At 43.0% G+C, this 12,500-nt stretch overlaps 1 protein-coding gene across 2 annotated transcripts in view; it reads right to left on the reverse strand.

Moving 5' to 3' along the window:
* The window catches only part of LOC310817910 (glutamate receptor ionotropic, kainate 2), a gene marked incomplete at both ends in the record, with an annotated part of 47,356 nt that overhangs the window by 22,475 nt on the left and 12,381 nt on the right, over positions 1–12,500 (reverse strand). Inside the window, 5 exons of one of the 2 annotated variants that reach the window (XM_083688646.1) lie at positions 1,021–1,194; positions 2,845–2,898; positions 4,546–4,727; positions 7,297–7,554; positions 8,647–8,814. In XM_083688646.1, the coding sequence (XP_083544772.1) occupies positions 1,021–1,194; positions 2,845–2,898; positions 4,546–4,727; positions 7,297–7,554; positions 8,647–8,814 (836 nt within the window). Of the gene's footprint in view, positions 1–1,020; positions 1,195–2,844; positions 2,899–4,545; positions 4,728–7,290; positions 7,555–8,646; positions 8,815–12,500 lie in introns of both variants that reach the window. The other variant, XM_083688645.1, reaches the window with a different exon arrangement.

A 12,500-nucleotide genomic window follows, 5' to 3' on the forward strand; every position in this document is an offset into this window, starting at 1 on the left:
TAAACATGGGCTATTGCTTTAGAGGCCATTGGGTGCACGACAAGATACATTTCTTGCTAACAAGAGATACCAGAGCTGATTTCTACCAGTATAAAAACACAGCTTGCATCAGATTCAGTCATTCGAAACACTTGCAAGCGTCTGCTTTCGAAATACCAAATGACATTTATTGACAAGTTGCATTTCTATTCAAAGCCATCCCTTTTCAGTCTTTGATATTGCTCAATGCTTCTCTAATTATAGCTATTCCTGGCTATTGATATTCAGCAGGGTTTTTTTTTTTTTTTTTACCCGGAGACAGAGAGAGAAACCAAAAATAGGAAAACACAGTACCGTTTGTCTCCATCTCCATGAAATGAAGTAATTGGCTGTTTGAGATAAATGGATACAGCGAAAGACCTTGAATGACCGTGCCTAGCTCCACTTTTTTTTTTCACTTTCAAATCACCTCATCGCCTGCTTTTTTGGACGCCGCCCTAAAAACCAAGGCCATCATTTCCGTCCAATTTGCTCTCTCCCTCTCTCTGTGCACCCTGACAGATTGTCATATTTTGGCAGCGTTCCCAGCGGAGAGGCGCGAGTGAAAGAGTGCAGATAAACGGCCATTACCATCCACACCGTCTTATTACTGAGCATTTAGACCCAGGAGCTCCAGCCCCAAAGGCCCATGCAGGGGGCTGCTGCACCGCCTCGATGCCCACCCTGAGTGGCTCTCACTTGGGCTGAACCCCTGAACATCGTTGGTACTCAGCTAACAAATATACTTGTAGCATGACATCCTCTTTTCATGCATTTCATTGCGGTTGCTTAATCCAAGTGTCATTTATTCATATGAACAGGCCTTTTCATACAGAATGGATCAAAAGTGCCTGTACCACAAAATCACGACATGTGTCGAACGCGGCCACTTAATCTATGACTTCCTATTGATTTTCTTAACGAGACATGCGGGGATGAAGCACCCCCATAAACATGTTTGTGCATGCACAGCATAACAGAGTCGTAAGCAGTTTTACTCACCGTCATGAATCCGTCCAGCAGGCCCGAGTCCGCTTTGGGCGGGGCTTGTAAGCGTTCCATGGACCACTTTTCAATGATTGACGACACCTGAGAGCTCTCTGTGTTCAGAATCCGGAACCCAGTCATATTGACTCCACTGTACCGATATGGCTCCATATCCAGAGCGAAAAGGTCCTGAAATGACAAAAGTATGCTTATTCATGCTTTATTAATGATTAATAAACATGTCATAGGGACTCAGATGGGGTTTCAGGGTCGTATTTATTCTGTGAGGGGATTGTATTAATAGTTTAAAATAAAAGGAGATAATTAATTGCCCATCATTGCTTCTAGAGTGCTTACAATGCACCTGTTCTCACCTCCAATAAATTAAAGCTGCATTTGTGGGCCAGATTTAGCAGAGAGAGAGAGAGAGAGAAAGGGGGAGAGAGAGAGAGAGAGAGAGAAAGAGAGAGAGAGAGAGAGAGAGAGAGAGACACACAGAGAGACAGAGAGAGAGGTAGAGCACCAGGGTACATTCTAAGGTATTTTCAGGAGGCATTTTATCTGCTGCTTCTGCTGAGGCGGCGGCCTTGATTATGCTTTCAAGGTTACATGCAGGCCTTGGTGGGCTGCCATCTATCATGTAGAAGTGAAAGGACAAGCCAGTCGTCAAACAAGCCACATGTCTGGCTTATGACCAGGCAGATGTCTATGGATTGTTCATGTGTACCGCTGACAGGGATGGGGGAGGTGGGCAACTGGGCAGTGGCCGTAATGGTCTGTGTTTGCTGCAACACTCTAAAGGCAACAAGCCTGGGTACCAGTGTATTGCTGCATTAGCCAGCACTAGTCACCTCCCTGCCAAACGGGCCAGTGTTGGAGCAGGCGGGTGTCCAGACTAACAATTAACAGCCGGCCACTGAAACAACCCTGTAATCACTGCTCTGCTCCCTGTTTGTCTGTAACAACAGATTTGAGGTAAGATTTTTCCAACCTTGCCCTAACCTTTGCCGTAATCATCCAGAAAACACAACAGGCCCAGTTGTTAGGGGCTGTAATGCACTGGAACAGTAATGGCCTCATACTGTCAGGGCTGTTATCTCAGCTCTCCGTCTCCCTTTCCCTCTGCCCAGGAAAGACATGCTTTTCATCCAGTGAGAACAGCAGGACTCTTTGTAGTGGATGGATCAAAGAACTTTGGAGAACTTCAATCGCCGCCTGACTCAGAATAGAATATCATATCGAAGTGCTTTTGTTTTCTGTGATCAAAACTTCTGGAGATTTCTGGACAACAGATTGGGGATGGGTAGAGAAAATCAGGGCAGTGTTCAGGAAGGAAAGTTAATCTTAGAAAATGTTTGACTGATAGTTAGACACCCATAAGTGCTTTTAAACACAGGAGTATATAATACAGATATGGGGAAACCGAATAAAGAATAATGTGTAGAATACTGTAGGTATGAGACCTAATGTATCTAGGGCTTTGTTCTTGAGAGGTGAATGTATTCCACTTTGTTATACCTTCACTTCAAGATCTAGTGCTTAACTGAGCTAAAAATACCTACCAACTCAGAATACTCAGCACGATTTGTATTATACTTTGTCTTTAACATTTTATTTTGAGAAAACAATGATTATTGAACTAGAGTTTTAGTAAACAGTCTGAAAATGCCTTGCATATCATGCAAACGCTAGATTATGTCTCATCACTCACATGCAAATTGGAGCCCCGAGTTCCCTCCAGGACTTCCACAAAGTATATTCAGAGGATAATGTACAGTAAAATGGGAAATGAAAATGTCAGAGTAAATCTACAGTATTATGAGGTGCCAGTGTGCATACCAAGGTGGTGAAGATGTAGTGGTAGTACTCTGTCATCATCCCCATGGCCAGAGCCTGCAGGGCAAGAAGAATACCGGCTATGGTCACAGTGTCAACCCATATGAATGAGAACCCAGTAAAGACAGGGATTTAGTAACAAATCTATCTAGCTCGCTAGCTAAGTTGCAAGCTACCCTGAGGATATACGGTTTACATTTCAAATGTTGGATTTTTTTACAAGAGCCAAACATTATTTCACTGCTAGGTATTTGTATCAAAACATGAATAAAACAAATGGTCACCTTGGTGACAATGTTGTACACTTTATCTGTATATCCAACATACACTCACCGAACACTTTATTAGGAACGCCTGTACACCTTCTCATGGTGGAGGTGGTGTAATGGTGTGGGGAATGTTTTCTTGGCACACTTTGGGCCTGTTAATACCAATCAATCATCGCTTAAATGCCACAGCCAATTTGAGTATTGTTGCTGACCATGTGCATCCCTTCATGGCCACAATTTACCCATCTTCTAATAACTACTTCCAGCATGATAATGCACCATGTCTCAAAGCAAAAGTCGTCTCGAACTGGTTTCATGAACATGACAATGAGTTCAGCGTTCTTCAGTGGCCTTCCCAGTCACTGGATCTGATTACAATAGAACACTTTTGGGATGTGGTAGAACGGGGGATTCACAGCTTGAAAGTGCACCTGAAAAATCTGCAGGAATTGCGTGATGCAATCATGTCATCAGGAACCAGAATCTCAAAGGAATGTTTCAGAATTGAGGCTGTTTTGAGAGCAAAGGGAGGTCCTACCCAGTATTAGTATAGTGTTCCTAATAAAGGGAGGCCCTACCCAGTATTAGTATAGTGTTCCTAATAAAGGGAGGCCCTACCCAGTATTAGTATAGTGTTCCTAATAAAGGGAGACCCTACCCAGTATTAGTATAGTGTTCCTAATAAAGGGAGACCCTACCCAGTATTAGTATAGTGTTGTAATAAAGGTGTAATAAAGGGAGGCCCTACCCAGTGTTAGTATAGTGTTGTAATAAAGTGTTCAGTGAGTGTATAACAGCTAACACACAAATAATAGCTAAAACACACGAAGAACACGTGTTTTAGCTATTATACCATAACACAATAATCACTGCCTTATCATATACGTTAATAAACAGCAAAGAACATAACAATTAATCAGGGGTGTAAAGAGCAGTGAAATACGTGTGGTGCTAGTACCATCACTATTCCTGTGAATAAATATTCACCTTTTTTGCACTAAAACGTCCTGCCTACAGCATAATCTTTGCCCTCATGCCATCTATTCTACTTATTTACAATATGACACAGTTTAATGAAAATATTTCATATGCCTGCAGGGCCAGACTTTCTAATAAAAAATGTATTGTGGTATAGAGCATCCATTATCTCAATGCATTAATAGAAATGTCATATTCTTAAATTGAGATAAAAAATGCATACGATCAGGTAAAAATGAGACATCCAAAGAATATGTATTCATGTAAAAAGGGAAAGGAATAAAACAAAAAGTGTTCGACCTCTAACTATTGAAATAACATTAACTTGCTATCCTGCTAGACATTAAATGCTATTTGAGTCAATGCTATAATGTGGTAGATTTCTAACTGGAGCATTACATGTCTGTAACACGCTGTATGAAGAAAACTAACAAAGAGAAACCTGATGGCTGCTGACCTGTTTCAGTATCCAGGCGGCCATTTCGTGGCCACAGTCGAAGATCACGTGGAACTCCTTTGCTTTCTTCATCTCTTTTAGAAGTGGCTTTGCATCCTTGGTCTCCGCCGGCAACTGACGGATCTTCAAACGAATGTTGTATCTTGATGGTGCCTTGATCAGCTCCTGCAATCGAATGAGACCTGCAGAGCAAATACACTGTGTCACGAAGTGAGAGGAATTTTATAAGGTTGCAATAAATAGTTAGTTCAGTAAGTTAGATGGTCCATATATAACCATTTGTAATACATCAATAATTTTAGAGGGTCAAAATAAATCTGAAGCAGATATTTCCAGTGAAAGGCCCATATATGCATGACTCCCTAATCCATAGTCGATTTGATACTCCCACTCCCACTTGGCAAGCACACACATAGAGTACAGAGCTGCAGGGCTGCCAACAGAATTTAGCACCGGCTCAACACTTCACAAGGGGGAAAAAAGCACTATACTCTTGCCTCATCCCACGGACGCCTCACAAATGTTAATTAACTCCACTCACTACTGTACTGTAGCATGGAATGGCTTCAATTTCATATTGATGGAAAGCCTGAGTCAATCCTCTCGTTCTCTCTCTCTGTCCCTCAAACACACCAGCCCTTTTCTGATGAGAAGGTACTGTGTGTGTGTCTGACTACGCCTCCCCCGGGGAGACCTGTACCACCGCCTTATATTGAGCAACAATCTCCACCTTTCATTTTTCTCCCTGCACTCAGGTAGAAACCTCTCCCAGAGACACTGTGATGAGATTACATTGAGTTTCTCCCTCTGTGAAGGACTTCTGAGCCCTTGGGATGAAAAAGACTGGATTGATGGGAGAAATGATTACTTGTCATGGTTGTAAAAATGGACGGGGGGGTGGAGAGACTGAGAGAAGGTTTTTTTTTTTTTTTTTTTAAGAACCACTTTAAGACGGCTCAGCCTTTTTTTTGGGGGGGGACGACGACGACGAAGTGCTGTGTGAGCAGTTTATTGGTCTTACTCTGAATGGGGTGTTTCTCTCTGGGGAGGTTTCAAGGGGGATTGGTGTGAAATACTGTAGGAATGGTGCTCTGGTCTTGGTGTAAATACTAGAGCTGTGAGGTGGTTTTCTAAAAGTCCTGGATCTTCCCTCAGGTAATCCCAGCAGATCCCCACTCCAGGGCACCTCTACTCCTCCTGTTTTTGTCCATACCGACACTTCAGAGGCGTTAAGCGGAAAATCTGCTGGGGGAGCTCAGCGTTTGGGAAACACTGTCAGTGTGAATGTTCATGGGCTCTGGTTAATGCCTTCAGACTTTCTTTTAGACACTCGGACGGCTAGCTGCGTGTGAATATTTTTTCCCCTCCGATAATTTTCCAACCAGCCGTCAGATAGGCTCCAATCAGCGGCGAACGCCCTGGAGCATAAAGCTGTGTGATTACAGATGGGGGGGGGTGGAGTAGGTTTCATACCCAAGACACTCTAACACCAACTCTGTCACTTTGAAGGTGGGAGGAGTGTCACAGTCAAAACGCTCCCCCTGAGATCGGCCGTATCAGACTAACCTGGGGGAGAGGACCATCCTTAGAAGACCTCCAAATCCTCCTCTACTACTCTCTCTGGTTTGTGAATCAATGCAGTGGGGTGGAGTGTTGATGGGGGGGGGTGAAGTGAACAGTGGCCAAGGAGATGAGTCGGTGTGGAGATGAGTTGGAGTTGGATCATTCACAGTGACCTCAACCAAGGTTAATACACTGTCACCATGCTACAGGAGCTACGTCTCGGCAAAGTGAAATGTGTATGACAGAGACACGGTCAGAGGATATTAACATTCTCTCAGGCAGACATCTTAAACATTGAGCCTCTCCTTTAAAGGAACGCCACGGAATAAATCCTCATGTTGAATCTCCCCTCTGTCCGACAGAGTCCACTCGCTAATGATAAAACGCAAGACGGACGGCGATGTATAAAACATTACTCAGGACCTGAGCCCCTGTTACACTAACAGAACTCCAATAAGGTGCAGGAGCTGAAAGACTTTACTGAATTTCAACGACAGCAAACGGCAACGAGTAGACATGGCGGGCAATGGATTCAGTATGCAACTTGAACAAGTCTTAGAAAATACTTGATATATTGAATCTAATTTTGTTTCATGAAGATGTCCTCCAGAACAGGTCGTAAACAGTTGGCAGACGACAGAATAAGTTGTCTTTTCTCTTTGGGTGATGAGCACTCTCTCACTTTGGAAGCTGCTGGCCTTGTAAAAATGTCAGAGCACTCACGGTAAAATATCGCCGCGCTTGTAAAAGGCACATCATGAGCCACTCCCCAAAGTCACAGCCGAATGGCAACGAGACACACAGCCGTTGATGACGACAGAAGGTTTTTGGTTTTGATGGTGCGGTAGACTTGGAGGACTCTCTCAGGGGGGGCGGGGGTTAGAGAACTATTGATTTCTGGACTCAGACAAGAGGTAGCAAAGCACATACAGCTTAACTGCAGTAGGAGAAGGTTTGTTTCTTGTTCAAACTGTACCTCTCAGATTTCTGTACATTCAGAGAACAAGGTACACATGAATTGAGGTCAACAAAGCACTGTACGCAAGTTACAAAAGATACCCTTTCAATCTTTCCCTTCCTCCTCCTCCTCATCATCATCATATGTATCATCTTTATCTTCATCATACAAGTCATCATCATCTTCATCATGATTAAAGAAAGTGGGGCATACAGTCGCTGTACCTGTACCTGTGCTGTCATCGTAGACCACGGTGACCGTCCTCCACTTGAAGAAGTGCACCAGGTCCAGTATGGCACGGCTGAGGGAGGAGAAGTCCGGGTAGAGGCTCACGTAGTACGAGTCCCTGTTATCAGACACCTGATGCTTCCACTTGGTCTGGATGTGGGGCACCCCCAGGGCGTTGCAGATGGACTGGACCGCGTTGGCAGAGGAGCTGTGGGAGGGGCCAAAGATGGCCGCCACCCCCAGGGATAGTTGGTCACAGGCTGGGGGAGGAGACATGCTCATAAACATGAGGAGGGATGGTTGGATTGTCTGCAAGGTGTTTTGGACATATTTCCAGAGTTAATGGAGCCCTATGGGGCCTAAAATATGACTACTCATTATCTAAGGAAGCAACATATGTAACCAAAAACTCTATGGGCTAATTAACTACACCGAAAGTCAGGGCCAAACCAAGAAACAAGAAGTGGAGCATCCCTTTAAGGGAGACTTCGATAACACTTAATTTCAGCTTGAGCTGATACAATCTGATTCCAAAAACGTATAGTTTCATCTTCATGTAATTACATGCATTACATTACATAATTACATGTAATTACATAGTAATTCAAGTAATATTGATCCAAATTTGGATTTTATCACTCAAATCAATAGTTTTGACATTACTTCTTGGTTTACCTTATTGGACTAAACTCTTTTTTGGACTAACTAAAAAGCTTTTAGTTTTAATTAGATTAGCTGTTGATAACTTATGTATTATGTTTCTATTAAGTTCTAAACTGATTAGATGGAATATCAGAATTCAAACCATATTTCTGGTATGCAAATTGTTGAGCGTATCAGATGTTATCAGTTTGTTGGCAGCATCAGCAAATGTTTCCCAACCACGAATCAGAGTGAGTCATTCATTTCCAGTACATTTCTATTTTCACATTTCACTAATGCCAAATAGGCTGCCTTATTTCTTATTTCTAATCAGACCATAAACAAACAAACAAAAATGTATAATCACAGAGATACTCAGAATTAGCAATGCTAATGACGTACAACTGTCTTGCTAACACAACCCAGGACATCTACCACAGAGTCTGTCAGCCGAGAACAACCTCCAATAACCTCCAATAACACACATTATGAAACAATCTTACTAAAAAGTTTGGGAAGGATTTATGAATAGTCTGTAGACTGATAATTATTGGTCAATAGATCAGAGAGCCTCTATTAGCAGGTGGTAGACTACTTATAAACCCGTTATACATCCTTTGTAAACCCTTTATAAATCCTTTATAAATCCTTTATAAAAGATACCTTATTGTAAAGTGCTACCAAACCTTCTATCCTCTCCAGCAGCTCACCTTTTCTGGAGGCTTCGAAGCTGTCGAAGATGTTTATTCTCTGGATGTCATAGGTGAGTGTTGTGTTGGGCAGCAGGGTGCGGTTCCTGTTGATTGTGTTCAAGGCAAATTTGAAGGCTAGTTCCTCCGCTCCTGAGGGGCCGCTTTCGATGGATTCAAATATTCCTCCTGGGGGAGGAGGAAGCACACGAACAACATACTTTAATTGCCATTTCCTCATTCCGTGATTGCAATGGATTCAGATGACATTCTGAATCCAAGTGGGGTATATGATCGATATGGTGGAGGCAATTATAACTGAAGCAGAACTCTCTAATAATACATTGAATGATTGCACACTCAGCCCCTTTTTATGTCCTTTGCTATTAACTAAATCTGTCCGAAATCGAAGCTTGATTGAGGTGTTTCGATATGTGAAGAGGAGAGCCGATATCCATTCCGTTAGTTGTGTCTGTGTAATTAACAGCGATTAGCTGCAGCGGGAGGTGAGTTCAGAGGTCGCTGACCTTCCCTTACACTCTCGCACAGCTCTGACAGCACAGGTCCTCCCTCCCCTCTGTTCAATCGATTTGAAAGACGCTTAAATGAAGGGAGTGAAAGAGAGGTGGAAAAGGAGGAAATTGGAGAAAAGCGGAGCATGGGTGTCAGACAGACAGGGAATCGGGAGAAAGTACGGAAAGCAAGAGCGAGAGAGAGGTTGCATTCAGCAGAGCTGGCCTGGCACCATTATGACAGACCAACAGAGCAGACCATGTGACAACCTGAGATAACATATAGAGCAGTACTGAAACACCAGCAGTGTTCATTCTCTCTGTACTAACATCTGAGTGACACAGTCAACGGTCCCTGTCAGTTGCATCTATGTTGGTGACATACATTATCAGAGTACTGTTGCTAAGCCTGTGGTTTCTATATGCAGCACCAGAAAAGACCTGTCTACGGTAGATGTCTTTTCGCCACTTCCCAAGTGCTTTAAGCCAAACAGTCCTTCAATGTCCCTGCTACCGAAAGGATGAGAAATACTGTGCCAGGTAACATGTTTACATTGAGCACAATAAGTAGAGGGTATGACAATCACCATGTCTACAAACAGCCCAAGGAGGGTTACACAACCACCCCATCCAGACCACTCAGTGAAGTGCAGTTACCATGGTGATCCGAGGTGCCCTCGGCAGTGAACTAACCCCCTTTGAACTTTTGAATTATTTACAAATCTCCTCAACATGAAATGATTAGAGAATGCTCGGTCCAGTGCTCGTTTTATGCTCCTCAGAATCACGAGCAAACACCCCAACTAGAACTGGGATTGGACCTTCCAGCTCAAGATTGATTGATTGATTGATTGATTGATGCAGTGAACCAAAAAAATAAAATAAAATCAGGTTTAGGACTATTGTACCATCGAAGAGTTGTTGGTTTAAATTCCCCAAATTTAAAATCGACCATTCCAAAAACTAGCATAGCACTGAGCATGGACTTTGACTAAGTCTTCAGATCTGTTCTGCACCACCCAAAAGCTTTACAGAGACTTAAAAGTGAATAAATAAATAGGAGGATGAATGAATCTCTAAGAAACATTTTCAGACATGCCCAGAGTTCAGGAGTCCAGGGCTCCCATCCTTTCCCAGGGTGAGCAGAGTTTGAGGTAATCCAAGCTGAAAGAGTTTCACCCAGCATTAAAGTCTGTTTATTGATTCAATTACAGCAAAGGGGAGGGGGAGGGAGTGTGAGAGAGAGGGGGAGGGAGTGTGAGAGAGAGAGAGAGAGAGAGAGAGAGAGAGAGAGAGAGAGAGAGAGTGAGAGAGAGAGAGAGAGACCTCATTCAGACCCTTTGATATGAAGGACAGTGAAAGAGAGGGAACACAGACAAAAGCTCAAAGTAGAGGGAGATAGAATGGAGAGCGAGTGAGAGAAATGTAAGAGAGGCGTAAGCTTTGAACGCCAGATAACGCCCCCACAATCTCTGCTTTACTTTAATATGTTTTGATGTCTGGTCAGTAATTCATAATTCAGAAGACTGTAAACTGCATAGGTGAATGTTGCATGCTTCTGGAAAGCTGGGGAACTCCATCACACAGTACTATATAGTCTGTTTTCGTAGACGTCACAAATGATGTTACCTTCCAAATATGGGCAGCGCCTCTACTTGCTTCCTATCCAAAATGGGGACTGCCGATGCTCTGGTTGTTGTATGAAAACATATGTGATATGGATTGAAAAAGGACAGTCTAAGGATCTACAGTAGCCCTTCAGAGCCCTTCAGAGTTGTTTTATGTGAATGTCAACTCAGAATACTGTACAGCCCAAAGTGTTCGAGCATTGATTGCTTTATCTTATGATGGCTGATGGATAGATGATTCACTTACTTAAACAAATGTATTTGTTGTAAGTCGCTTTGGATAAATAAATGGAAATGTGTCGAAATTGTGTCTTTTGCATTTTATCTCTCAAAGAACAAACATGTCACAACATTCACCGTACAGTTATCTGTGTTTGATCAAAGGTCATATGGAGGGTATCACATGACTCATTAGGTTGTTCTGAACATCATCAGCCTATGTACACTGTGGTCAGATCAATATTGACTGTGTGAACAACCTCAACGCACAAACCAGTCACTTCATTGGCAGAATGGTTGGTCGGTAAAGGACACAGCAGACCACACTGAAGGTTAATGAAGCCTATATTTGTTTTTCTCTTGAAAGTGGTTCAATTCTGTTCACACATTTGTTGACAAGTTCACGAGGGACTGTGACTTTGACAATGAAACAATTCATTTGGGATATTTTATTTGCACCATATCTCTTTGTTATTCTGAACTATGATCTGAGCATATCCACAAAACCTTCAAGGTGTTACCTATGAATCGATATCCTGCTTTTGCATCTAATCATGACTTGTCTCATGTCATAAGACAGTTATTTGGCGTACTGTCATTTAGAAGCAATTAGGAAAATAGGGCTTTCAGCAGAAGTTAAAACACTTCCGCTTTACTCAGTGGGTCCAAAGAATAAGTGATGGATATCCACTTCCATGTCGTGTAAAAAGGCTATGCATTACACACACCACGAGAGGGTGGTGATTTAGTGAGATTACAGGTGCTGTTGATTCACAATGCCAATGGAAAAAAGTGGATGTTCCCCCTCCCTCCGTCGCTCCACCCCTCCACCACTCCACCCCCCCCTTATCCCTCCATCCCTCCACCCCATCATCCCCCCATCCCTCCACCCCTCCACCCCCCCATCCTATCGTGGTCCAGCTGATGGCAGGCAGCTGAGTTACAGCTGAGATAATCAGCGTATGTGTGAATTATAGAGGCCCCATCATCAGGCCGGGTGTGAATGATAGAGCGAATGAAAGCACTGAGTGAGTTATGGGCTGGATAATCACTATGAGGGGAGAACAGACCTGCTGATTCCTGTGTGTGTGTGTGTGTGTGTGTGTGTGTGTGTGTATGTGTGTGTGTGTGTATGTGTGTGTGTGTGTATGTGTGTGTATGTGTGTGTATGTGTGTGTATGTGTATGTGTGTGTATGTGTGTGTGTGTGCGTGCGTGTGGGTGCGTGTGGGTGTGCGTGCGTGCGTACATTTCTCTCCATATATATCCTCTCCTGTTACTTCTGAAGCATTGTAACTCTTTGAACATGGATTCATTGAAAAGAAAGCGATGGAATACAAATTTTGTAATCTACGCAGTTCCTCGAAATAGGAGTGATTTTCTCCAAATGGGTATCAATGTTTCATGCAATGGTAAAATATTCAAAGAGGAGCAGATAGAACTGGTGTGGGTAATGGGAAACACAAGTTCAAGTGAGTCGAAAAAATGTAATTAAATTTCAAACAGATAAATTTCCT

This window comes from Argentina silus (assembly GCF_951799395.1).
Source record: "Argentina silus genome assembly, chromosome: 17".
Classification (NCBI taxonomy): domain Eukaryota; kingdom Metazoa; phylum Chordata; class Actinopteri; order Argentiniformes; family Argentinidae; genus Argentina; species Argentina silus.